The sequence below is a fragment of the Oryctolagus cuniculus genome, chromosome 10 (genome assembly GCF_051225735.1).
Source record: "Oryctolagus cuniculus isolate XC-2025 breed Fujian yellow rabbit chromosome 10, ASM5122573v1, whole genome shotgun sequence".
In the NCBI taxonomy this organism is placed as follows: domain Eukaryota; kingdom Metazoa; phylum Chordata; class Mammalia; order Lagomorpha; family Leporidae; genus Oryctolagus; species Oryctolagus cuniculus.
In genome coordinates, this window is record NC_142876.1 from 56,366,742 (window position 1) to 56,386,401 (window position 19,660).

The 19,660-nt window shown below is 41.1% G+C and overlaps 1 protein-coding gene and 1 long non-coding RNA gene across 13 annotated transcripts in view; one reads left to right on the plus strand and one right to left on the minus strand.

Annotated features, from left to right (window-relative positions):
• The window catches only part of LOC108177133 (uncharacterized), a 39,181-nt gene extending 31,231 nt beyond the window's left edge, over positions 1 to 7,950 (plus strand). For all 5 annotated transcript variants that reach the window (XR_016214617.1, XR_016214616.1, XR_016214614.1 and 2 more), the window contains one exon: positions 7,730 to 7,950. This is a non-coding gene — a long non-coding RNA (uncharacterized LOC108177133). The remainder of the gene's footprint in view (positions 1 to 7,729) is intronic.
• GREB1L (GREB1 like retinoic acid receptor coactivator) overlaps positions 1 to 19,660 on the minus strand; it is a 285,560-nt gene that overhangs the window by 99,276 nt on the left and 166,624 nt on the right. For all 8 annotated transcript variants that reach the window (XR_016214605.1, XR_016214606.1, XM_051852064.3 and 5 more), the window contains 2 exons: positions 11,984 to 12,160; positions 9,141 to 9,263 (listed from right to left, as the gene is read on the minus strand). Coding sequence is in view for 6 of the 8 variants with exons in the window: in XM_051852064.3 (XP_051708024.1) it covers positions 9,141 to 9,263; positions 11,984 to 12,160 (300 nt within the window). In the remaining 2 variants the exon portion in view is untranslated. The remainder of the gene's footprint in view (positions 1 to 9,140; positions 9,264 to 11,983; positions 12,161 to 19,660) is intronic.

Here is a 19,660-nt window from a genome sequence, read left to right on the forward strand (position 1 = left end):
GGAACTCATAATTCCATCTGGGTCTCCCAAGTGGGTGGCAGGGACCCAAGCACTTGAGACCATCATCTGCTGCCTCCAGGCTGTGTATTAGCAGGAAGCTGGGATAGGAACCAGATTCAGAATTAAATCCAGGTATACTTCATGCTCTTCAATTTTTTGGAAGAGTTTGTGTAGAATTGATATTATTTCACCCTTAAATGCCTGATGGAGATTATTGGTAAAGCTATCTGGGCCTGGAATTTTTTTTGAAGAAAGGTTTTTAACCACATTTCCAACGTATTTACTAGATATAAGGCTATTCAGATTATTTATTTCTTCTGACATAAGCTTTTATAATTAGAGTCTTTCAAGGAATTTATTCATTTTTTCTAAACTATCAAATTATCAAATTTATTGTCAAAAAAGTCTTATTATCTTAATATTCTTTTTTTTTTTTTTTTTTTTTTTTTTTTTTTTTTTTTTTTTACAGGCAGAGTGGATAGTGAGAGAGAAAGACAGAGAGAAAGGTCTTCCTTTGCCATTGGTTCACCCTCCAATGCCCAATGGCTGCCGAGACCTGCACGCTGTGGCCGGCGCACCGCGCTGATCCAATGGCAGGAGCCAGGTGCTTCTCCTGGTCTTCCATGGGGTGCAGGGCCCAAGGACTTGTGCCATCCTCCACTGCACTCCCGGGCTACAGCAGAGAGCTGGCCTGGAAGAGGAGCAACCGGAACAGAATCTGGCACCCCGACCGGGACTAGAACCCGGTGTGCCGGCGCCGCAAGGCGGAGGATTAGCCTAGTGAGCCATGGCGCCGGCTTTATTCTTTTAATACTATATGAACTTTTAGTAATAGTACCTCTCTCGTTCCAATTTTGATATTCTGTATCTTCCTTCTTCTTTTCCTACCAATGTAGGTAGAGGTTTATCAATTGCATTAACATTTCTCAAAGAATCAGTTTCTGATTTTTATGATTTTTTCTTTTCATTTTCTGTTTTCTAGTTTAATATTTGCCACTTGGGTCTTTCTTCTGTTTGCTTCTGTTTGGGTTTGATCAGCTTTTCTTTTTCCCAGTTTCTTAAGGTAGAAGCTGGGTTCACTGAATTGAGACTTTTTTTTCCTAATATAGGTTTTCGTGCTATAACTATCATTCTAAATACTACTTAAGTGGTAGCCACAAATTCTGATATGTTGTTTTTTCATTTTGTCCCAATTCAAAATATTGCTAATTTCTTGACTTCTCTGTTGGTCCACCGGTTATTCAAAAGTGTGTTATTTATTTTTCCAATATCTGGGGATTTTTTTCCCCAGAGATCTTTCTGTAATTGATTTCTAACTTAATTTTATTTTATTTTTAAAAAGATTTATTTATTTGAGAGGCAGAGTTAGAGAGAGAGAAAGGGAGAGGTCTTCCATCTGCTGGTTCACTCTCCAAATGGCCTCAACAGCTGGAACTGGGAAGATCCAAAGCCAGAATCCAGAAGTTTCTTCAGGGTCTCTCATATGGGTGCAGGGTCCCAAGCACTTGGGCCATCTTCTGCTGCTTTCCCAGGCCATACACAGGGGAGCTAGATTGGAAGTGGAGCAGCCAAGACTCAAAACAGCACCCATATGGCATGCCAGTGCCGCAGGAGGAGGCTTAACCTATTATGCCACAATGCCGCCACCAATTTCTAACTTAAATTCTCTTTACACAAAGAACATAACTTATGATTTGAATTCACTAAAGTTAAGAATTGTTTTATGGCCCATAAGTATAAGGTTGTGCTTATTTTTTCTCATCTGCATATAACATGTGTTTTCTTCTCTCTGATTTGGTAAAATTCCTATGAACTTGAAGAAAATTTGTATTCTGTTATGGGGTACAGTGATCTATGAGAAGTCTTCAAAAAGTTTGTAGGGGGCTGGTGCTGTGGTACAGCGGGTTAATGCCCTGGCCTGAAGCGCCGGCATCCCATAAGGGCGCCGGTTCGAGACCCGGCTGCTCCACTTCCTGTCCAGCTCTCTGCTATGGCCTGGGAAAGCAGTACAAGATGGCCCAAGTCCCTGTGCCCCTGCACCCACGTGGGAGACTAGGAAGAAGCTCCTGGCTCCTGCTTCAGATGGACGCAGCTCCGGCCATTGCGGTCACCTGGGGGAGTGATCTATCGGATGGAAGACCTCTTTCTCTCTCTGCCTCTCCTCTCTCTATGTAACTCTGACTTTCAAATAAATAAATAAATAAATAAATAAATCTAAAAAAAAAAGTTTGTAGGAAATGTCTTTTATGAAAGATGCTGCACGGATTTAAAAATTTTTTGCATCAAAATAAAGTTATCTGCAGGGAGGGAGGGATAGAGAAAGGTTGATTGATAGGTATTAGATTATGCTAGATAGAAGTAAGAAACTCCAGGGTTCTTCTTCACAATAGGGAAGCTATAGGTAGTGTTAATGTACTGTATATTTCTCTACTAAAAAAAATTCCGAATTGAATGCTTTCACTATAAATAAACATTAAATGCTTAAAAGGATAAATTCACCAATTTTATATTACAAAATGTCTATATACAACAAAAACATTACATAGTACCCTGTAAATATGTACAATTTTTATTTAAAAACTTATCTTTTAATTCCATTTTTCCACAAACTTTTTGAAGTCACCTTATACAAATGTCAATTAGGTCAAATTGGCTGACAAAGTTGCTCAAATAGTTTATATTCTTACTGATTTTCGGTCTACCTGTTTTAACAATTACTAGGCAAAGGGTCTGGAAACACATGGCTAACGTTGTGGGTTTATGTATTTCTCAAAATAATTTTATCAGTGTTAGCTTTGTGTATTTCAAAGCTCTTTAATTAGGTGCATACATGTTTAGGACTGTTGTGTCTTCTTGATTACTTGACCCCTTTATCATTTTGAAGTTACCTGTTTAACCTTTGCTCCGAAGTCTGTTTTGCCAGATTTTTATTTTTATTTATTTATTTATTTTTTATTTTTTGACAGGCAGAGTGGACAGTGAGAGAGAGAGAGACAGAAAGGTCTTCCTTTTGCCGTTGGTTCACCCTCCAATGGCCGCCACGGCCCGCGCGCTGCGGCCGGCACACCATGCTGATCCGATGGCAGGAGCCAGGTGCTTATTCTGGTCTCCCATGGGGTACAGGGCCCCAAGGATGTACCTGGGCCATCCTCCACTGCACTCCCTGGCCCCAGCAGAGAGCTGGCCTGGAAGAGGGGCAACCGGGACAGAATCCGGTGCCCTGACCGGGACTAGAACCCAGTGTGCCGGTGCCACAAGGCGGAGGATTAGCCTAGTGAGGTGCGGCACCGGCCTGTTTTGCCAGATTTTAATATAGCCACTCAAGCTTTCTTTTGACTAGTGTTAGCTCTGTAGTTTTTTAAAAAAATAATTTTATATTTACTTGTGTCTTTATATTTTAGTTGTATTTCACATAGGCAGCATAGAATTGGTTCTTTTTCACCCAGTCTGACAATCTCTGCCTTTATATAGGGTGCTTAGATTGAATTTGATTTTTGATGTAATTAGGTCTGAGCCTACTGTCTTGCTGTTTGCTTTATACTTGTCCTATCTATATTTTGTCCCTTTTTTTTTCCTCTTTCACCCTTCTTTTGAATTAACCAATTTTTTATGATTTCATTTTGTCTCTATTAATGTTTATTAACTAAAATTGCTGTTTATTTTTGTCGCTCCCCCATTCGCGGAGGAACGACACAGGAACCTGCGCTGTTCTTTCGTCTGCTCGGCCCTTCCCGGGTTTGCTGCTGGTCCTTCCCGGGTTGGCTGCTGACCCCTCCACCTCTGTGGAGGGGCGGTACCCCCTGCCACTTTCCCCGCTTCCGCAGAGGAGCGGCACACCGCTGGCCGGCTCTCTCGGGGGCTGCTCAGGTGTTCCTTCAGATGTTCCTGGTGCATGTTGTCTCTCTCCTCTTTTATAGTCCTCTTCCACCAATCCCAACTCTGCTACCCACACGCCGAGCACGCTGCTCTCCTCCAATCAGGAGCAGGATCAGCTCCTGCAGCTTATCAGTCAAATTGGCGAAAGGCAGCTGTGTAGAAGCTGTTTCCTCCTCTCCCAGCACCATATTGTGGGAGAGCAGATGCATAGAATAAGTCTTAATTCCAGTAACTTAGTCTAGTCTCAGTTGCTCCCCACAATTTTAGTTAACTGCTTTAGAGTTTTTAACATATATCTTAACATAGCAAAACTCCAGTGATGCTGCAAAACTTCATGAACAGTACAGTAGTCCCCCTTTATCCACAATTTTGCTTTCCATGGTTTCAGTTACTCATAATCTAAAAATATTAAATGGAAATTTCAGAAATGAACAATTCCTTTAGCCACATTTTAAGTGGACTGCTGTTCTGAGTGGCATGATGAAATCTTACACCATTCTACTTCATCTCTTCCAAGACATCCATCATCTCTTGTCCTCTTGTTGAATATGCTCCCCTCCTGTTTAATTACTTAGTAGCTGTCTTGGTTATTATGTCAATCATCTTAGTATCACAATGTTTGTCTCAGTACTATCTGAGTTCAATATTATCTGCAGTTTCAAGTATTCACCTTGGGTCTTGGAATGTGTCCCCCTTGGATCCAGGGAAATTGTTATAAAAGAACTTTACGATGGAATACTTATGTATCTTCCCTCCTAGCCTTTATGTTTCTGCATGCACTTTAGTTTTGTACAAATTATAAACCTCACAATATATTGTTGTCATATTAGTATAAGTCCACTGTCTTTTTTTTAAAAAAGATTTACTTTTATTTGAAAGTCAGAGTTACATAGAAAGAGGGGGAAAGAGAAAGAGATCAAGAAAGAGAGAGAGAGAAATATCTTCCATCTGCTAATCACTCCTTAAATGGTTGGAATGGCTGGGGCTATGCCAGGCTGAAGCCAGGAGCCTGCAGCTTCTTCCAGGTCTCCCACATGGGTGCAGGAAACCAAGCACTTGGGCCATCTTCTGCTATTTTCCCAGGCACATTAGCAGGGAGGTGGATCAAAAGTGGAGCAGCTGGGTTTTGAACCAGTATCCATATGGGATGCCTGTCTTGCAGGTGGTGGCTTTAGTCACTATGCCACAACCTCAGCCCCAAGTCAAGTGTCTTTTAAATAGACTTAAGTAAGAGGAAGAACTACTGTATGCAGATACTATTTTCTGTGGTTTTCAAATACTTCATACAGATTCAGATTTTCATCTGTGTAATTATCCATCTACCTGAATTACTTCCTTAACAATTCTTGTACAGTGGCTCTGCGGGTGGTAAATTGTTTCATCTTTTGTCTAAAACGTCTTCATTCATTTACTTGAAAGGCAGAGAGAGATTTTCTATCTGCTGGTTCATTCCTTAAATGCCTGCAACAACCAGGGCTGGGCCAGGCTGAAGCCAAGAACCCAAAACTTCATTTGGGGTCCTACATAAGTAGCAAGGACCCAACTACTTGAGCCATCGCCTTCAGCCTCCTAAGGTGCACGTTTGCAGAAACTGGAATCAGGAGTAGAGCTGGGACTCAAATCCAGACACCGATACAGGATGCAGGGGCCCCAAACGGTGTCTTACCCACTATACTTGTCCCTAAACATGTCTGATTCACCTTTACTTTTCAAACATTTCTGCTGAGCAGAGAATTCTAGACAGATAATGTCTTTGCTTTCAGCAAAGGTCTTGCTCCACTCTTATTTACAGTTTCCACAACAAATCCAATGTCATGCTTGTCTTTGCTTCTCTCCAGGACTCCCACCTCACCACACAGAAAAATTAATTCAAAATCATTCACATACTTAACTGCAGATATTACAACAATAAGGCCTTTTTAATAGGTGTTAGGTACCATTTTTCTGATAAGGGTCATTGGATATTTATAGCACTATTTGTGGACCATACAGAACCATCAGCTTAAAAATCAGCCTGCTATAGAATTACTGAATTTTGAGTCCTGCCTAGGGTGGCCTTGGCAGGGCCAGACCAAATGATTTTGCAGGCCTTATAAGGCCCAGGGTCAGATGTCCCCCAATTCTGCTTTAGAAGAAAGTACAGAAATTTCCAAGATCTTGTGTTAAGCCAAGATTTTTTTTTCACCTTTTCTTGCATTCTCCTGATTAAACACAACACGTTTATATGGGGGGGAGGTTAGGGGGTAGGGGTGGGGGCAGTGAGGCTATGTGTATAATGTAGGTGGTAAAGGTACAGCTTTCTTTAGCAAAAGTGGTTTTCCATTGGGATTGTTGACTAAAATCTGATGAATTATCATGACATAAACACATTACGAGAAAATATTCAAGGGACAAGGGGCAAGCCAGATAAAACAGAACACCCAGAGCTTGGCAAGTGTAACTCAAGATAAAGCTGTGTGAATAGTAAATTAATCCCTTCTTCAAATACTAGGCAACATATGGACCCACAGCTCTGGCTCAAAAACGATTACAGGCAGTCACTGACTGCAGATTAGGGTTAAGGAGAAAGGAATCTCGACTGAACGGTGACTATCAGTAGGAGATGCTCTATATTCCAATGTTTATAATCATAGCCTAGTGCCAACATGAAATTCTTACAGCCTATGATGGTCAACAAGCACCAGGAGAAAGAAAATTATTGTTGAGGAATCTATACACACAGTTTACTAACAAAATAGTTTTAGATGCAAAGTCTCATTTACAAAGCCACTTTCTTCCATTGAGTTCTCTGGATTATAGCTAAAATTGTTAATAACTAATTTCCTTACACCCTCAACAAGGGGCACAAAGGAATATTGGCCCAATAGTTGGCCACTTGTGTTCACTTTGATGTGGCCCATACTCTTCAGCTTCCCCCCTCATCTCTGTCTCATTGTCACACTGGGGGACTCCTTGCTAAGGCTTGAATCTTGATCTCGTCTTTCAGAGCAAAATTTGTTTTCAAAACATTTTTCCTGATACAATCATAATTGTATTACTGCTCATTAAAATTGAACTGTTTTTCATTTTCAGGTACAACTGGTTCTACAAGGGGTTTTCAAAAAGTCTGTAACAATGTTTATTATGAAAAAGCTAAACATGCATTCAAAATCTTGCACCAAAATATATTTCTTTTTTAATTTCATTTTCCATGAACTTTTTGAGGTATCTTTGTGTGTGTGCATGTATCTATCTCTCCCTCTTGGAAGAAATGTTTTATAATTCTCTAATATCTTATATGAGCAATTTTTAAGTCACTGTGGTCATCAGTCAAGTACTGGAACCCTGCCTTATAGCATCATATAAGTAAGGTTCTTAGAATACAAGATACTTGATAAGTTTTTGTTGTAATAAAGTAAATATAAATTATTAACATTATTTTTTAAGTTACACCTCATAGTTCTAAGATATAATGGCGGAAAATGTATCTTGGAATCAATTAAGTCACTAAAATCATATTCCAGAAGAGAATGTTACATAATGAAGGCCAACTTTTCAATGCTGAGAGCCAAATACCAACTCTTATCTTTCTTGAATACACAGTGACGTGATGTTCTCTCATTTATTCTAAACAGAAGTGGTCTCTCCTCATAGTTCACAGTCTCTAATTCTCCTAGACAGTTTAAAGGCTGGACTTTTATATCCAGGAAGAAGTGAACTTAGCCGAGTGTAGGGACACATCAAGAAATGCCTCAAGGCACTGGTTCCGTGGCATAGTGGGTAAAGGCACCATTTGCAGTGCTGGCACCCCATATGGGCATTAGTTCAAGTCCTGGCTGTTCCACTTCTGATCCAACTCTCTGCTATGGCCTAGGAAAGCAGTAGAAGATGACCCATATCCGTGGGCCCCTGCACCCAGGTGGGAAGACCCAGAGGAAGCTCCTGGCTCCTGGCTTTGGATCAGTGCAGCTCCGTCTTTTGCAGCCTGTTGGGGAGCGCACCACCGAATGGAAGACCTCTCGTTCTCTCTGCCTCTCCTCTCTCTGTATAACTCTGACTTTGAAATAAATAAAAATAAATCTTAAAAAAAAGAAATGCCTCAAATAAAGGTAGGTTTATTGTCATTGCTATTGTTCCTAACATATTCTAATAACCATTTCATCCTGGAACAAAAAGTGGACACAATTTACCAGCTCATGAGAATTTCACATAAATCTGAAAGAGGTATGCTAAGTAGTGAATGAAGACAGCTTCCTTTTTCATTTGTGGTTGAATAGGCACTGGCAAAGCTAATTATGCTATGAAGTGTACATATCAGACCAGTAAAAAACAGGTGAACTGGAAAACAAAGTCATAAAAGCTTTTAAAATACTTTCCTTCTTACCTAAGATATAACACAGGCTGGTTCTGTGGAATTTTCTCAAAAACCATCTGCAGTGATCTTTCTGGTTACAGCCCTCCAGCCCTGCAGCCACCTGGGACCATTAAGTCCCACCTGGAGTCTCATCCTGACCTCAGGCCCTGGGCTGGGACCTACACTGGAGGAATTTTTAGAAGCCTTAGACTAGTAGATGACCTGCTCAGTATCAAATTGGCTATTCTGCTGATCCAGCCTTGATTTTATTTGGTTATTTGTAATCAAGTCCCTGTCTTGTACCACTAAAATGCAGATCCTGATTGCATCCCTTATAATCCACAATCCTACCTTAGGATCTCTGTATCCTAGTTGGTGCGCCACTCCCTATTTATTAAGTCTTCAGAAAATTCATGGAAAATGGGTAGCACACAGAAACAATACATAGGTTTCTCTCTCTCTCTCTCTTTTTTTTTTTTTGCAACAAAATAAACTTATGCTTCAATTCCATTTTTCAACAACTTTTTGAAGTACGCTTGTGTTGTTCTGTGAACTTCAGTTAGAGCTCTACCCTGGGATTTCAGTCTTCATGAGTAAACCTCAAACACTTGACACTTGATAACTAGGATGCCTGGATTTCCACTTACTGCCTACCGTCTGATTCGTCTACACCAGGTCCAATACTTGAACTAAATTTCCTACCTGTTGTCAGCTCCTTTCTCTATCCTATGCTTAACATTAGTGAGACTGTTGAAACTTGGGTCTTGGTCATCCACAGACTGACCCATCTCAATACTGAGTACTAATTCCAATACTCAAGTAATACCTTTATGTAAAAATAATTCTGTATACACCAGCCAACAGTAAGCTTAAAAATGCTTCATTAAATAGATATCTGTTGCTTCAAATACCCAAAGAATATACTCTATACCTGTCTGAGTGAATCCTGATTTGTATCCATTGGTTGTTCCATTTTCTGTGGTCACAGTTGATGACACTGAAGAGTTTGGTTTAATGGAGTGGCAAGCAGCAGAGGATTGTCGGCTTCTACATTCTAGAAAGGAGTAAAAATCACATTATATAAAGAAACTGACATTCTGTTAAAAGGAGACACAATTCACAAAATCTGTAAAGCTAACTGCTGCTCCTGAAGTGGTAGCCATTTTCTTCGTGGAGCTCCCTTACCTCTAATCCTAACTCCAACAGAACACTCCAGCCAGGGAGCATTTCCTTGGGCCAGATGTCATGTTTAGAAGGCAAAGCACAATCAGATCTTTGTTCACCATGGTTCCCGGGGGGAAAATACTCATAACCTCTGTAATCATGCTAGTTTTATGAGAAAGAGGGGAGCTGAAGGATCAATAATTTATAAAAACCCAACAAGTTTTCCAAACGTGAGTTAACCTCCTGTTAGGATTGATTTACGTACAGATAGTAACCCAGATTCTGTCCAGGCTGCCTTCAACATTTTCTACTCAGTCTTAATTTATGTCCAAACAGAGAGGAAAAGAAAAATGTGTAAACAGAAGAGAAAAATTAGAAAGGCTCAAATTTTCAATATATTGAGTTCCTACTAAGGAAACAGACAACACTCAAGGTGATTATTGATCATACAATGCCAAGCTTCAGATGAAGTAGGCTGATACTCGTGGGTCTCTGGCATGATATTTTCGTAGTACCTGTGCTGATTCAGGGAGATAGGGGCTGGAGGGCTGTAACTGAAAAGCAGTACATGGAAAAAGGATATAAATGGTTATATATATTGAAGTTAATTAAAAGGGTCCCTTAGAGAGTTTCTAACTTTATCAGATACATGCAGGGGGTGGAGGTAGTTTTCTCAACCTTCTATGCTGCGACCTTCTGTGAGGAGTTATTGCATGTTGGCCTTGGAGCAAATATCCACATTATTTATAGGTAATATGCATATAGGTGTGCATATTGATATCATGCTTTTATATATGTTTATATACAATTTCAATTCCAATTTCCATCCCAAAACAGCAACTGCTATAAATATGAGGTATTTCTAACAAATGTTATTCTGTACTAGAAAGATGAATTGTTATTGAACACTAAATAAAAAGATGAAAGTATCTTATGTAACTAACATGAAAGCTTAAAAAGTAGAGAGGTGATATCTCTCCTCGTTTTTACTCTATTACCAGGGCTTATGACATTAAAAATGATCTTTCTGGAGAAGAGTTCTTTAGACTTTATTAGCATAAAGAGTTATCTATAATTCATCATGCTTAGTATTCAGTAGTTGCAAGCTTTAAGTTTTGATGATACCTGGCTTGGAACATGTAGGTATTTTCTAGGAAATGATATAATGCCACTTCCACTGAAACCAGGAGTAATTGTAATGAGTGACTCACAGACAAATCTGCAGTTGTAATTTGGATTTGCTATGTTATTTTTTCATGGTCATGTAAAAACTGTATATAGATAGCAAACAGAAATATTAAAGGCATTACTATATGGAGGCAAAAAATGTCAGCATCTAAGAAATGGCTCGATAAAATAAGGATTAGAATACTGCATTAGAATAATGAATACAAAAATCTGCAATTCCTATCTAACACACCAAGGCATGAAATTTCAACTAGACTCATTTCTACAAATAAGCCCTTCCCAATTTAAAAGAAACAAAACTTTGTCAATTTATTTGCACATTTTCCCAGATACTAGGAAGAAAGTATTACTTTTTCTAAGTATGCTTAGGTCTAATCAAAATAGAAAAATCCAGGTGCTTGACAACTACTAATTTAAATAAAAATTGTAAAATAGCATCTGGGTCCTGTGTTGTGGCTTGGTGAGTTAAGCTGCTGCTTGAGATGCTAGCATCCCACATGAGTGTCGGTTCAAGTCCCTGCTGCTCCAGTTACAATCTAGCTCGCTGCTAATGTGCCTGGGAAAGCAATGAGGATGGCCCTGGTGCTTGGGCCCTTGACACCCATGTCAGAGACCTGGATAGAGTTCTAGGGTCCTGTCTTTGGCCTGACCCTTTCCTGGCTGTTGTGGTCATTTGGGGTCAGCAGATATAAGAAATCTCTCCCTCTCTCTGTGTCTCCCTATCTCTGTAACTCTGCATTTCAAACAAATAAATCTTAAATAAGTAAACAAAAATTTAAAAAGCATCTGACCAAGGTACTAAGGCTTTGAGGTCCTTTGTAAATGATAGAAGAGCTAGAAACGGTCCATTTTTCTTCTCTGAGAGCTGCATGCCTTTTCCGAGAGACACGTGTATTTTCCTAAACATTCACAGTGTCTGTTAAAAATAGTAAGGAGAAGGGGCAGGTGTTTGGCATAGCAGTTGAGTCTGCACTTGGAATGCCTGCATCCTGTATCAGAATGCCTGGTTTGAGTCCTAGCTGCCTGAGGTACAGTTTCATGCTAATGTGCATCCTGGGAGGCAGCAAATAATGCTCAGGTACTTGAGTCCCTGCCACCCACATGGGAGACCTGGATAGAGTTCCTCCCAGGCTCCTGGCTTCAGCCTAGACCAGCCCTGCGTGTTGTGGACATTTGGGGGACTGAACCAGCAGGTGGAGGATCTGTCTCTTTTTCTCTGTTTTTCAAACAAAAATTAAAATAAATTTTTTTTAAAGAAAAGAGTGAGCCAAATAACCTACCAGAAGGCTTTGAATTTTTGCATGGCCTTCTGGATTTGAGATATTTACCTATTTCACATCAGAACCCTGAACCCTGGATGGGTCACTTGTCACCAGCATAAAATCTCCACTCCCTCCCTTCACCCTCCTGGAGGTTGACTACCTTTCCAGCAGATAAGAGGTCCTTTTGACAGTACACCCTGGGAGCTTCTGACTAGGTAGTACTTTAAGTGCTTCTGCTTCTTTGGCTGGGTGGTGAGCTTCAAGTTAATGTGGTTGGAAAATTCTGTGAAATACCGAAATCCTCTTTCTCCACAGCCTATACAGTTTCCAGAAAACCCTGAAATGAGGAACCAATGTTACTAGTGGCCTTTAAAGTAAATAGAACACTTTTATGTACAAAAGAGCACAGAAATAGTCACATGCTTCAACTCTATAACATTCCAATTTCAAATAAATGATTCAAATGGAAAAAAAAAAAACCAGGATTTTTTTTTTAGCAAAGGTAATTTATAAGAATGAGAAAGACTTGGGGGCTGGCATTGTGACATAGCAGATTAAGCCACCACATGTGATGCCAGCATCCCATATGAGTGCTGATTTGAGTCCTGGCTGCTCCACTTTCAATCCAGCTCCCTGCAGAAGTGCCTGGGAAAGCAACAGAAGATGGTCCATGAGGCTTGAGGCCTTACCCAAGAAGACCTGGAAGAACTCCTAGCTCCTAGCTTTGACCTGGCTCAGCCCCGGTTGTTGTGGCCATCTGGGGAGTGAACCAAAGGATGAAAGAGCTCTCTGTCTGTCCTTCTCTCTCTGTGTCTCTCCCTCTCTCTGTGTAACTCTGGACTTTCAAATAAATAATTTTTTTTAAAGAAAGTTGGAAAAAAAATTTAAACACAGTTCTAACAGGATGATGGTTTAGGAAATAGAAAGTTTCACATGACAGAATTCACACAGTGCACACATCCTGGAGATGTTCATTATCTACCCAGCCCCACCCTCCAACCACTGCCAAATATTCCTTCTTCCAGGACCTGCTGGTCCTAGCCCTGGCTCTCCACCCCATCCACCACACATACATGCCTCCATGGCTACAGCTGATGAGACTGTGAACCAATAGCTCACTCAGTCTGGGACAGTGAGAATCTCTCTCTTGATATTTTGAAATAACTACAAAAAGTCAGTCAGATGGTGACAGACCCTGGATTTGTAAGGTTCTGTAAAACTGTTACCCAAGTTGAGGCTATGTCAACATACGGGAGCAAGGGCATTCGAGAGAAAAAGCCAAGGACCTTGAAGAGGAGCTGGTTTGCTGAGAGGAGAGCAGAGCACGAACAGAGATGCGGAAATTCAGGGTACTGCCAACTTCCAGGGTCTAGATCTGGCTGTACTTCCCAACCTGAGTTCCATGGGATCCCCATTTCCTCTGTATTAGAAGTCTATTTATTCAAACTAGCTCATTCCTTCAGATTAGTAACTAAACACTTCCTCACTCTGATAAACGTCAAGTGACCTGATCAAAGCAGGCAATGAGGAAGGAAGAAGAAACGAAGGCTGGGAGGTTAAGAAGCCATTCTTTGGTTTATCAAAAGTCAGCTTTTCAGTCCATCTTAAAACACAGAGGAAAAGGCAGACAGTAAGAGAGTAAGTCCCTCTAGCTGTGTCTGATGAGGACAAAACACATGTATTGCCATCTAGGTGAACAGGGCAAGAGTTGTAAATAAGAAAGGACATTCTGTACAGTATAAAGACAAATAGCTAATTAAAAACAAATCTACTGAGGAAGTAACGCACTTTTTTCCACTCCCTAAGTCAACCATTATATAATTAACTAGATATACAAGGAAAAAAGAGAGGAATCCATGGATTAAAGACAGAATCTATTGCCTAATCTCAGAATACTGACAAACAATTCAATGTATTTATAAATGGGCAGTCCAATTAATTATTATTCACTCAACAATTAATTATTGAGAACTTAATAGTATTTGCCAAATGTTTTCCTGAACACTGGGGAAACCATGGGGAAACAAGAGATAGCCATAACATCTGGTCAGTTATACAGAATTAATATTTTATTGCTATCACTTTACAGAAATATAAACATTAGTATAATTTTATAAATGACAAATATATTTAGAAGTAGACTGTATTTGAGAGCATTTGACCATCAGTCTGACACTTTGAAGCTATAAGCCCAAATTATTGTCAACATCTGCCTCCTTCACCACGTTCCTAAAACCAAACTGTGAGCTATCCAGCCATCTGTCCATCCATCCAACAGATACTTACACTCTACTATGCTTTAGGTACCGGGTTTTTAGCACTGTAGAAAGCAAACAAAGCCCTGCCTTCATGGAACTTCCATCTGTATGTGGTGTATGATCATTGTACCTAGATGGAAAAGGGCCTCAGCTGTGAGGCAGATAGACCACACCAAAAAGACAGCAAAGAGCCATCAGAACCTTTTGGCTGAAATAATCAAAATCAACACTGAAAAATGAGGCCTATCTGATAGGTTCAGAAAAGATGAATGTGAGGATTAGAACGAACAAATGATTGAGGATGAGTTTTCCTTTGATTTTTCCTCTATTTTCTGAGATGAAAATCAAGAATACAAAGAAGTTCTTTTTTTTTTTTTTTTTTTTTTTTTTTTTTTTTTTTTTTGACAGGCAGAGTGGACAGTGAGAGAGAGAGAGACAGAGAGAAAGGTGCTTCCTTTTGCCGTTGGTTCACCCTCCAATGGCCGCCGCGGCCAGCGCGCTGATGCCGGCGCACCGCGCTGATCCGATGGCAGGAGCCAGGTGCTTCTCCTGGTCTCCCATGGGGTGCAGGGCCCAAGTACTTGGGCCATCCTCCACTGCACTCCCTGGCCACAGCAGAAAGCTGGCCTGGAAGAGGGGCAACCGGGACAGAATCTGGCGCCCCGACCGGGACTAGAACCCGGTGTGCCGGCGCCACAAGGCGGAGGATTAGCCTACTGAGCCGTGGCGCCGGCTCCAAAGAAGTTCTTTTTAGAGCTCTGTATTGTTTCAGCATTAGCTGTGTGGTTCAAGAGATATTTTATGTGCTCAAAGTTCTTGTCATCATCAACAGCAAAAAAATAAAAATAAAAATAAAACAGCACCTCTTTCAGCTAAATTACCTTTCTAGTTTTTCTAGCAATCAAGTCTTCTACTTGCATGTAGATTTGGGGCATATGCACTGCCAACTGAATCAATATATTTTTAAATCAATTCCCCCACCATCTTTGGAATCTGCATATGTTTGTTTTTTTTTTTTTTGACAGGCAGAGTTAGACAGTGAGAGAGAGAGACAGAGAGAAAGGTCTTCCTTTTTCCATTGGTTCACCCCCCAGGTGGCTGCTACGGCCGGCGCATTGCGCTGATCCGAAGCCAGGAGCCAGGTGCTTCTCCTGGTCTCCCATGCGGGTGCAGGGCCCAAGGACCTGGGCCATCCTCCACTGCACTCCCAGGCCAAAGCAGAGAGCTGGACTGGAAGAGGAGCAACCAGGACAGAATCCGGCGTCTCAACCGGGACTAGAACCCGGAGTGCCAGCGCCACAGGCGGAGGATTAGCCTAGTGAGCTGCAGCGCCAGCCAGAATCTGTATAATTTATATAAAAATTCAGAACTACAGATATTGAAGTCCACACGGATTCTAGAGTCTCTGGGTCTTAGAAATTTTTCCATTTGTATATCACTAAAAATTAAACTCATCCATGATAGGGAAGAAAGTTGGATGGATACTAACTTTTGGACAACAAAGTAATGAACATGTAAAACTCTCAAGAATGTATATATCTAAGAGAAACTTTCTTTTATTTTGTTCTCGTACTATACTTTCCCATGGTGAAATTCTTCATGAACAATTATGCCCACTTCAAAGGATAGAGAAAATGAGCAAAGTCCCAAGTCTGCAAGCACACTTAATAAATTCAATAGCAGAATAGCTACCATTTAAAGGGCATTAAAGTACCTGTTAAGTGTTGAGCCCTGGGCTGCACAGGTGCCTTATACATATCATCTCATTTGACCTTTACAACCCTGCAAGGTGGGCACAATGACCTCTATCTAGATGAGAAAGCTGAGACTTCAAGTTCTTAAATTGCTTTCCCAATTATTTAAGTACTAAGTAGCAGGGTAGGCAGTGGGTTAAGCTACCATTAGGGATGCCTACATCCCATATTGGAGTGTCAGTTCAAGAACTGGCTATGCTGCTTATGATCCATTTCTCTGCTAATGCAACCTGGGAAGCAGCAATGATGACTCAAGTACTTGAATTCTTGCCACCATGTGGAAGACTGAGATGGAGTTCTGGGACCCTGGCTTTGGCTTGGCCCAGCCCCCGCTGTTGTGACCATTTGGAGAATAAAATAGCAGATGGAAGATCTCTCTTTGTCATTCTGCCTTTCAAACAAATAAATAGGTAAGTAAGTCCCCCCCCCCTTTTTTTTAAGGACTAAGAAGCAAATCTGGGTTTTAGAGCCAGTTCTGATTCCAAAGCCCATGTTCTTTGATCTCATGTTCCTCACTACCCAGGGCTATGAAATCCATAATTCTGGTGTGTTTTCTATGTTTTTTTTTTCTATTATGTATTCCATGAGAATTCCTTTAGTCATAAAAGATCATTGAGCAAAGGGCATTATGAGAGATTTTTCAATGTTTGGAGTCATATCAACTATTTTGCTAGATGAGAACATGATGCTTTGGAAATGTTAAAAAGTTTTCCAAAATTGTTGTAACAGGGCTAGCTCCATGTTACATGGTGTAGTAGGGTAAGCCTCCGCCTACAGTGCTGGCATCCCAAATGGGCACTGATTCAAGTCCCAGACGCTCCACTTCTGATCCAGCTCTCTGCTATGACCTGGGAAAGCAGTGGAAGACGGCCCAAGTCCTTGGGCCCCTGCACCCACATGGAAGACCCAGAAGAAGCTCCTGACTCCTGGCTTTTGATCGGCACAGCTCTGGCCTTTGCGGCCATTTGAGGAGTGAACCAGAGGATGGAAGATCTCTCTCTCTTCCTTTCTCTCTCTGTAACTCTGCCTCTCAAATAAATAAATAAATATTTTTTTTAAAAAAAGGTGTTCTATCATAGTCTACCAGCTGTACGCTTTCTGAGGGGAAAGATGTAAACAAGAGTGATTTGCTGAATGAGTGAATGAATGAACAAACGAACAGCTGGACCTTCTTTGCTAGTGGAGTGCAAAATATAAGCTTTACCATTATGCTTCCAGATTCAACATGTGCTCAATTTCATGAAAAAAATATGAAGAGAAACATATTCTCTTTTTTGAGAGCCGTATTTTTAAAAAATATTTATTTATTTGAAAGTCAGAATTACACAGAGAGAGGAGAGGGAGAGAGAGAGAGAGAGAGAGAGAGAGAGAGAGAGAGGTCTTCTATCTGCTGGTTCACCCCCGAGTTGGCCAAAACTGCTGGAGCTGCATTGATCCAAAGCCAGGAGCCCAGAGCTTCTTATGAGTCTCCCATGTGGATGTGATGTGGAGGCACAAGGAGTTGGACCATCCTCTACTGCTTTCCCAGGCCATAGTAGAGAGCTGGGTTGGAAGTGGAGCAGTTGGGACTTGAACCGGTTCCCACATGGGATGCATGGTAAAGGCTGCAGCTTTACCCACTGTGCCCTTTTGAGAGTCTTTTAGCACCTCTTTTCCTATGCACCAAGACAAGGCTTAGAACTTTAAAAACTATCATAAAGCAAGTGAAGGGTAAGCAACTTCCTTCCTTCCATTTATTTATCTATTTATTTGAAAGGCAGAGTTACAGAAAGGGAGGAAGAGACAGAAAGAGAGAGATGTCTTCTACCTGTTGGTTTTACCTCAAATGGCCTCTCCTGCCAGGGCTAATCCAGGAGCCTAGAACTCCACCCAAGTCACCCATGTGGGTAGCAGAGGCCCAAGCACTTGGGCCATCTTCCACTACCTTCCCAGTGTTAACAGGGAGTTGGATCAGAAGTGGAGCAGCATGGACTTGAACCAGTTCCCGAACAGGATTTGAACCCAGTACCCATATGGGTGGAGGCTTAGCCCATTGCACCACAACACTGGCCCCTCTTTTCCTTTTTCTTTCCCCTCCCTACAACCCTCTCTTCCTTCCTTTGCCTCTCTTTCTTTTTTTTTTAACTTTATTTAATAAATATATAAATTTCCAAAGTACAGTTTATGGATTACAATGGCTCCCCACCCCCATAACTTCCCTCTCACCCGCAACCCTCCCATCTCCTGCTCCCTCTCCCATTCCATTCACATCAAGATTCATTTTCAATTCTCTTTATATACAGAAGATCAATTTAGTACATATTAAGTAAAGATTTCAACAGTTTGCACCCACACAGAAGCACAAAGTGTAAAATACTATTTGAGTACTAGTTATAGCATTAATTCACAATGTACAACACATTAAGGACAGAGATCCTACATGAAGAGCAAGTGCGCAGTGACTCCTGTTGTTGACTTAACAAATTGACACTCTTGTTTATGGTGTCAGTAATCTCCCTAGGCTCTTGTCATGAGTTTCCAAGGCTATGGAAGCCTTTTGAGTTTGCCAACTCCAATCTTATTTAGACAAGGCCATAGTCAAAGTGGAAGTTCTCTCCTCCCTTCAGAGAAAGGTACCTCCTTCTTTGATGGCCGTTCTTTCTACTGGGATCTCACTCGCAGAAATCTTTCATTTAGGGTATTTTTGTTTGTTTGTTTGTTTGCCAGAGTGTCTTGGCTTTCCATGCCTAAAATACTCTCATGGGCCATGGGCTCTTCAGCCAGATTCAAATGCCTTAAGGGCTGATTCTGAGGCCAGAGTGCTGTTTAGGACATCTGCCATTCTATGAGTCTGCTGTGTATCCTGCTTCCCATGTTGGATCGTTCTCTCCCTTTTTGATTCTATCAGTTAGTATGACCAGACACTGGTCTTGTTTATATGATCCCTTTGACTCTTAGTCCTATCATTATGATCAATTGTGAACTGAAATTTATCACTTGGACTAGTGAGATGGCATTGGTACATGCCACCTTGATGGGATTGAATTAGAATTCCCGGGTACATTTCTAACTCTACCATTTTGCCCCTCTTTCTTTTTTCCTCTCCCTCTCTCTCCTTCTCTCCCTCCCTCCCTCCCTTCCCTTCCCCCAATTTCTTTGCTTTTCTTCCCTTCCTTTCCCTTCCTCTATTCCTTTCTTCCCTCTCTCACTCTCAGATTTCCAGGCCTTGCTACAGAATCCATGGAAGCAGCATTTTGACAGACTCCAGACACATCGACCTTTGACTTTTAAAATTTTTAAGCATTTATTTATTTTTACTTTGACTTTTAAAATTTTTAAGCATTTATTTATTTTTACTTTATTTAAAAAGCAGAAAGTGAGAGAAACAGTGAGACAGACAAAGAAACACCTTCCATCCGCTGGTTCACTCCCCAGATGGCTGCAACCATCATGGCTGAACCAGGCAAAATTGAGTCCAGAACCCAATTCAAGTCTCCCACGTGGGTGGCAGGGATTCAATACTTCAGCCACCACCCACTGCCTTTCAGGTACACGTTAGTGGGAAGATAGATCAGAATGAAGTAGCCCAGACTTGAATCTGGGATTCCAATATGGTATGTAGGCATCTCAAGTGGTAATTAAAGCCACTGTGCCAAATGTCCGCTCCCTTTAAAATAGTTTTTATTTATTTGAAAGAGAAGGAGGGTGGGAGAAAGAGGAGGAAGAGGGAATAGGGGGAGGGAGAAGGGGTGGGGGAAGAGAGAGAGAGACAGAGACACAGACAGAGAAACAGAGAGATGCCCATCTACTATGCCACTCCTCAATCACATAAAACAACTGGGCCAG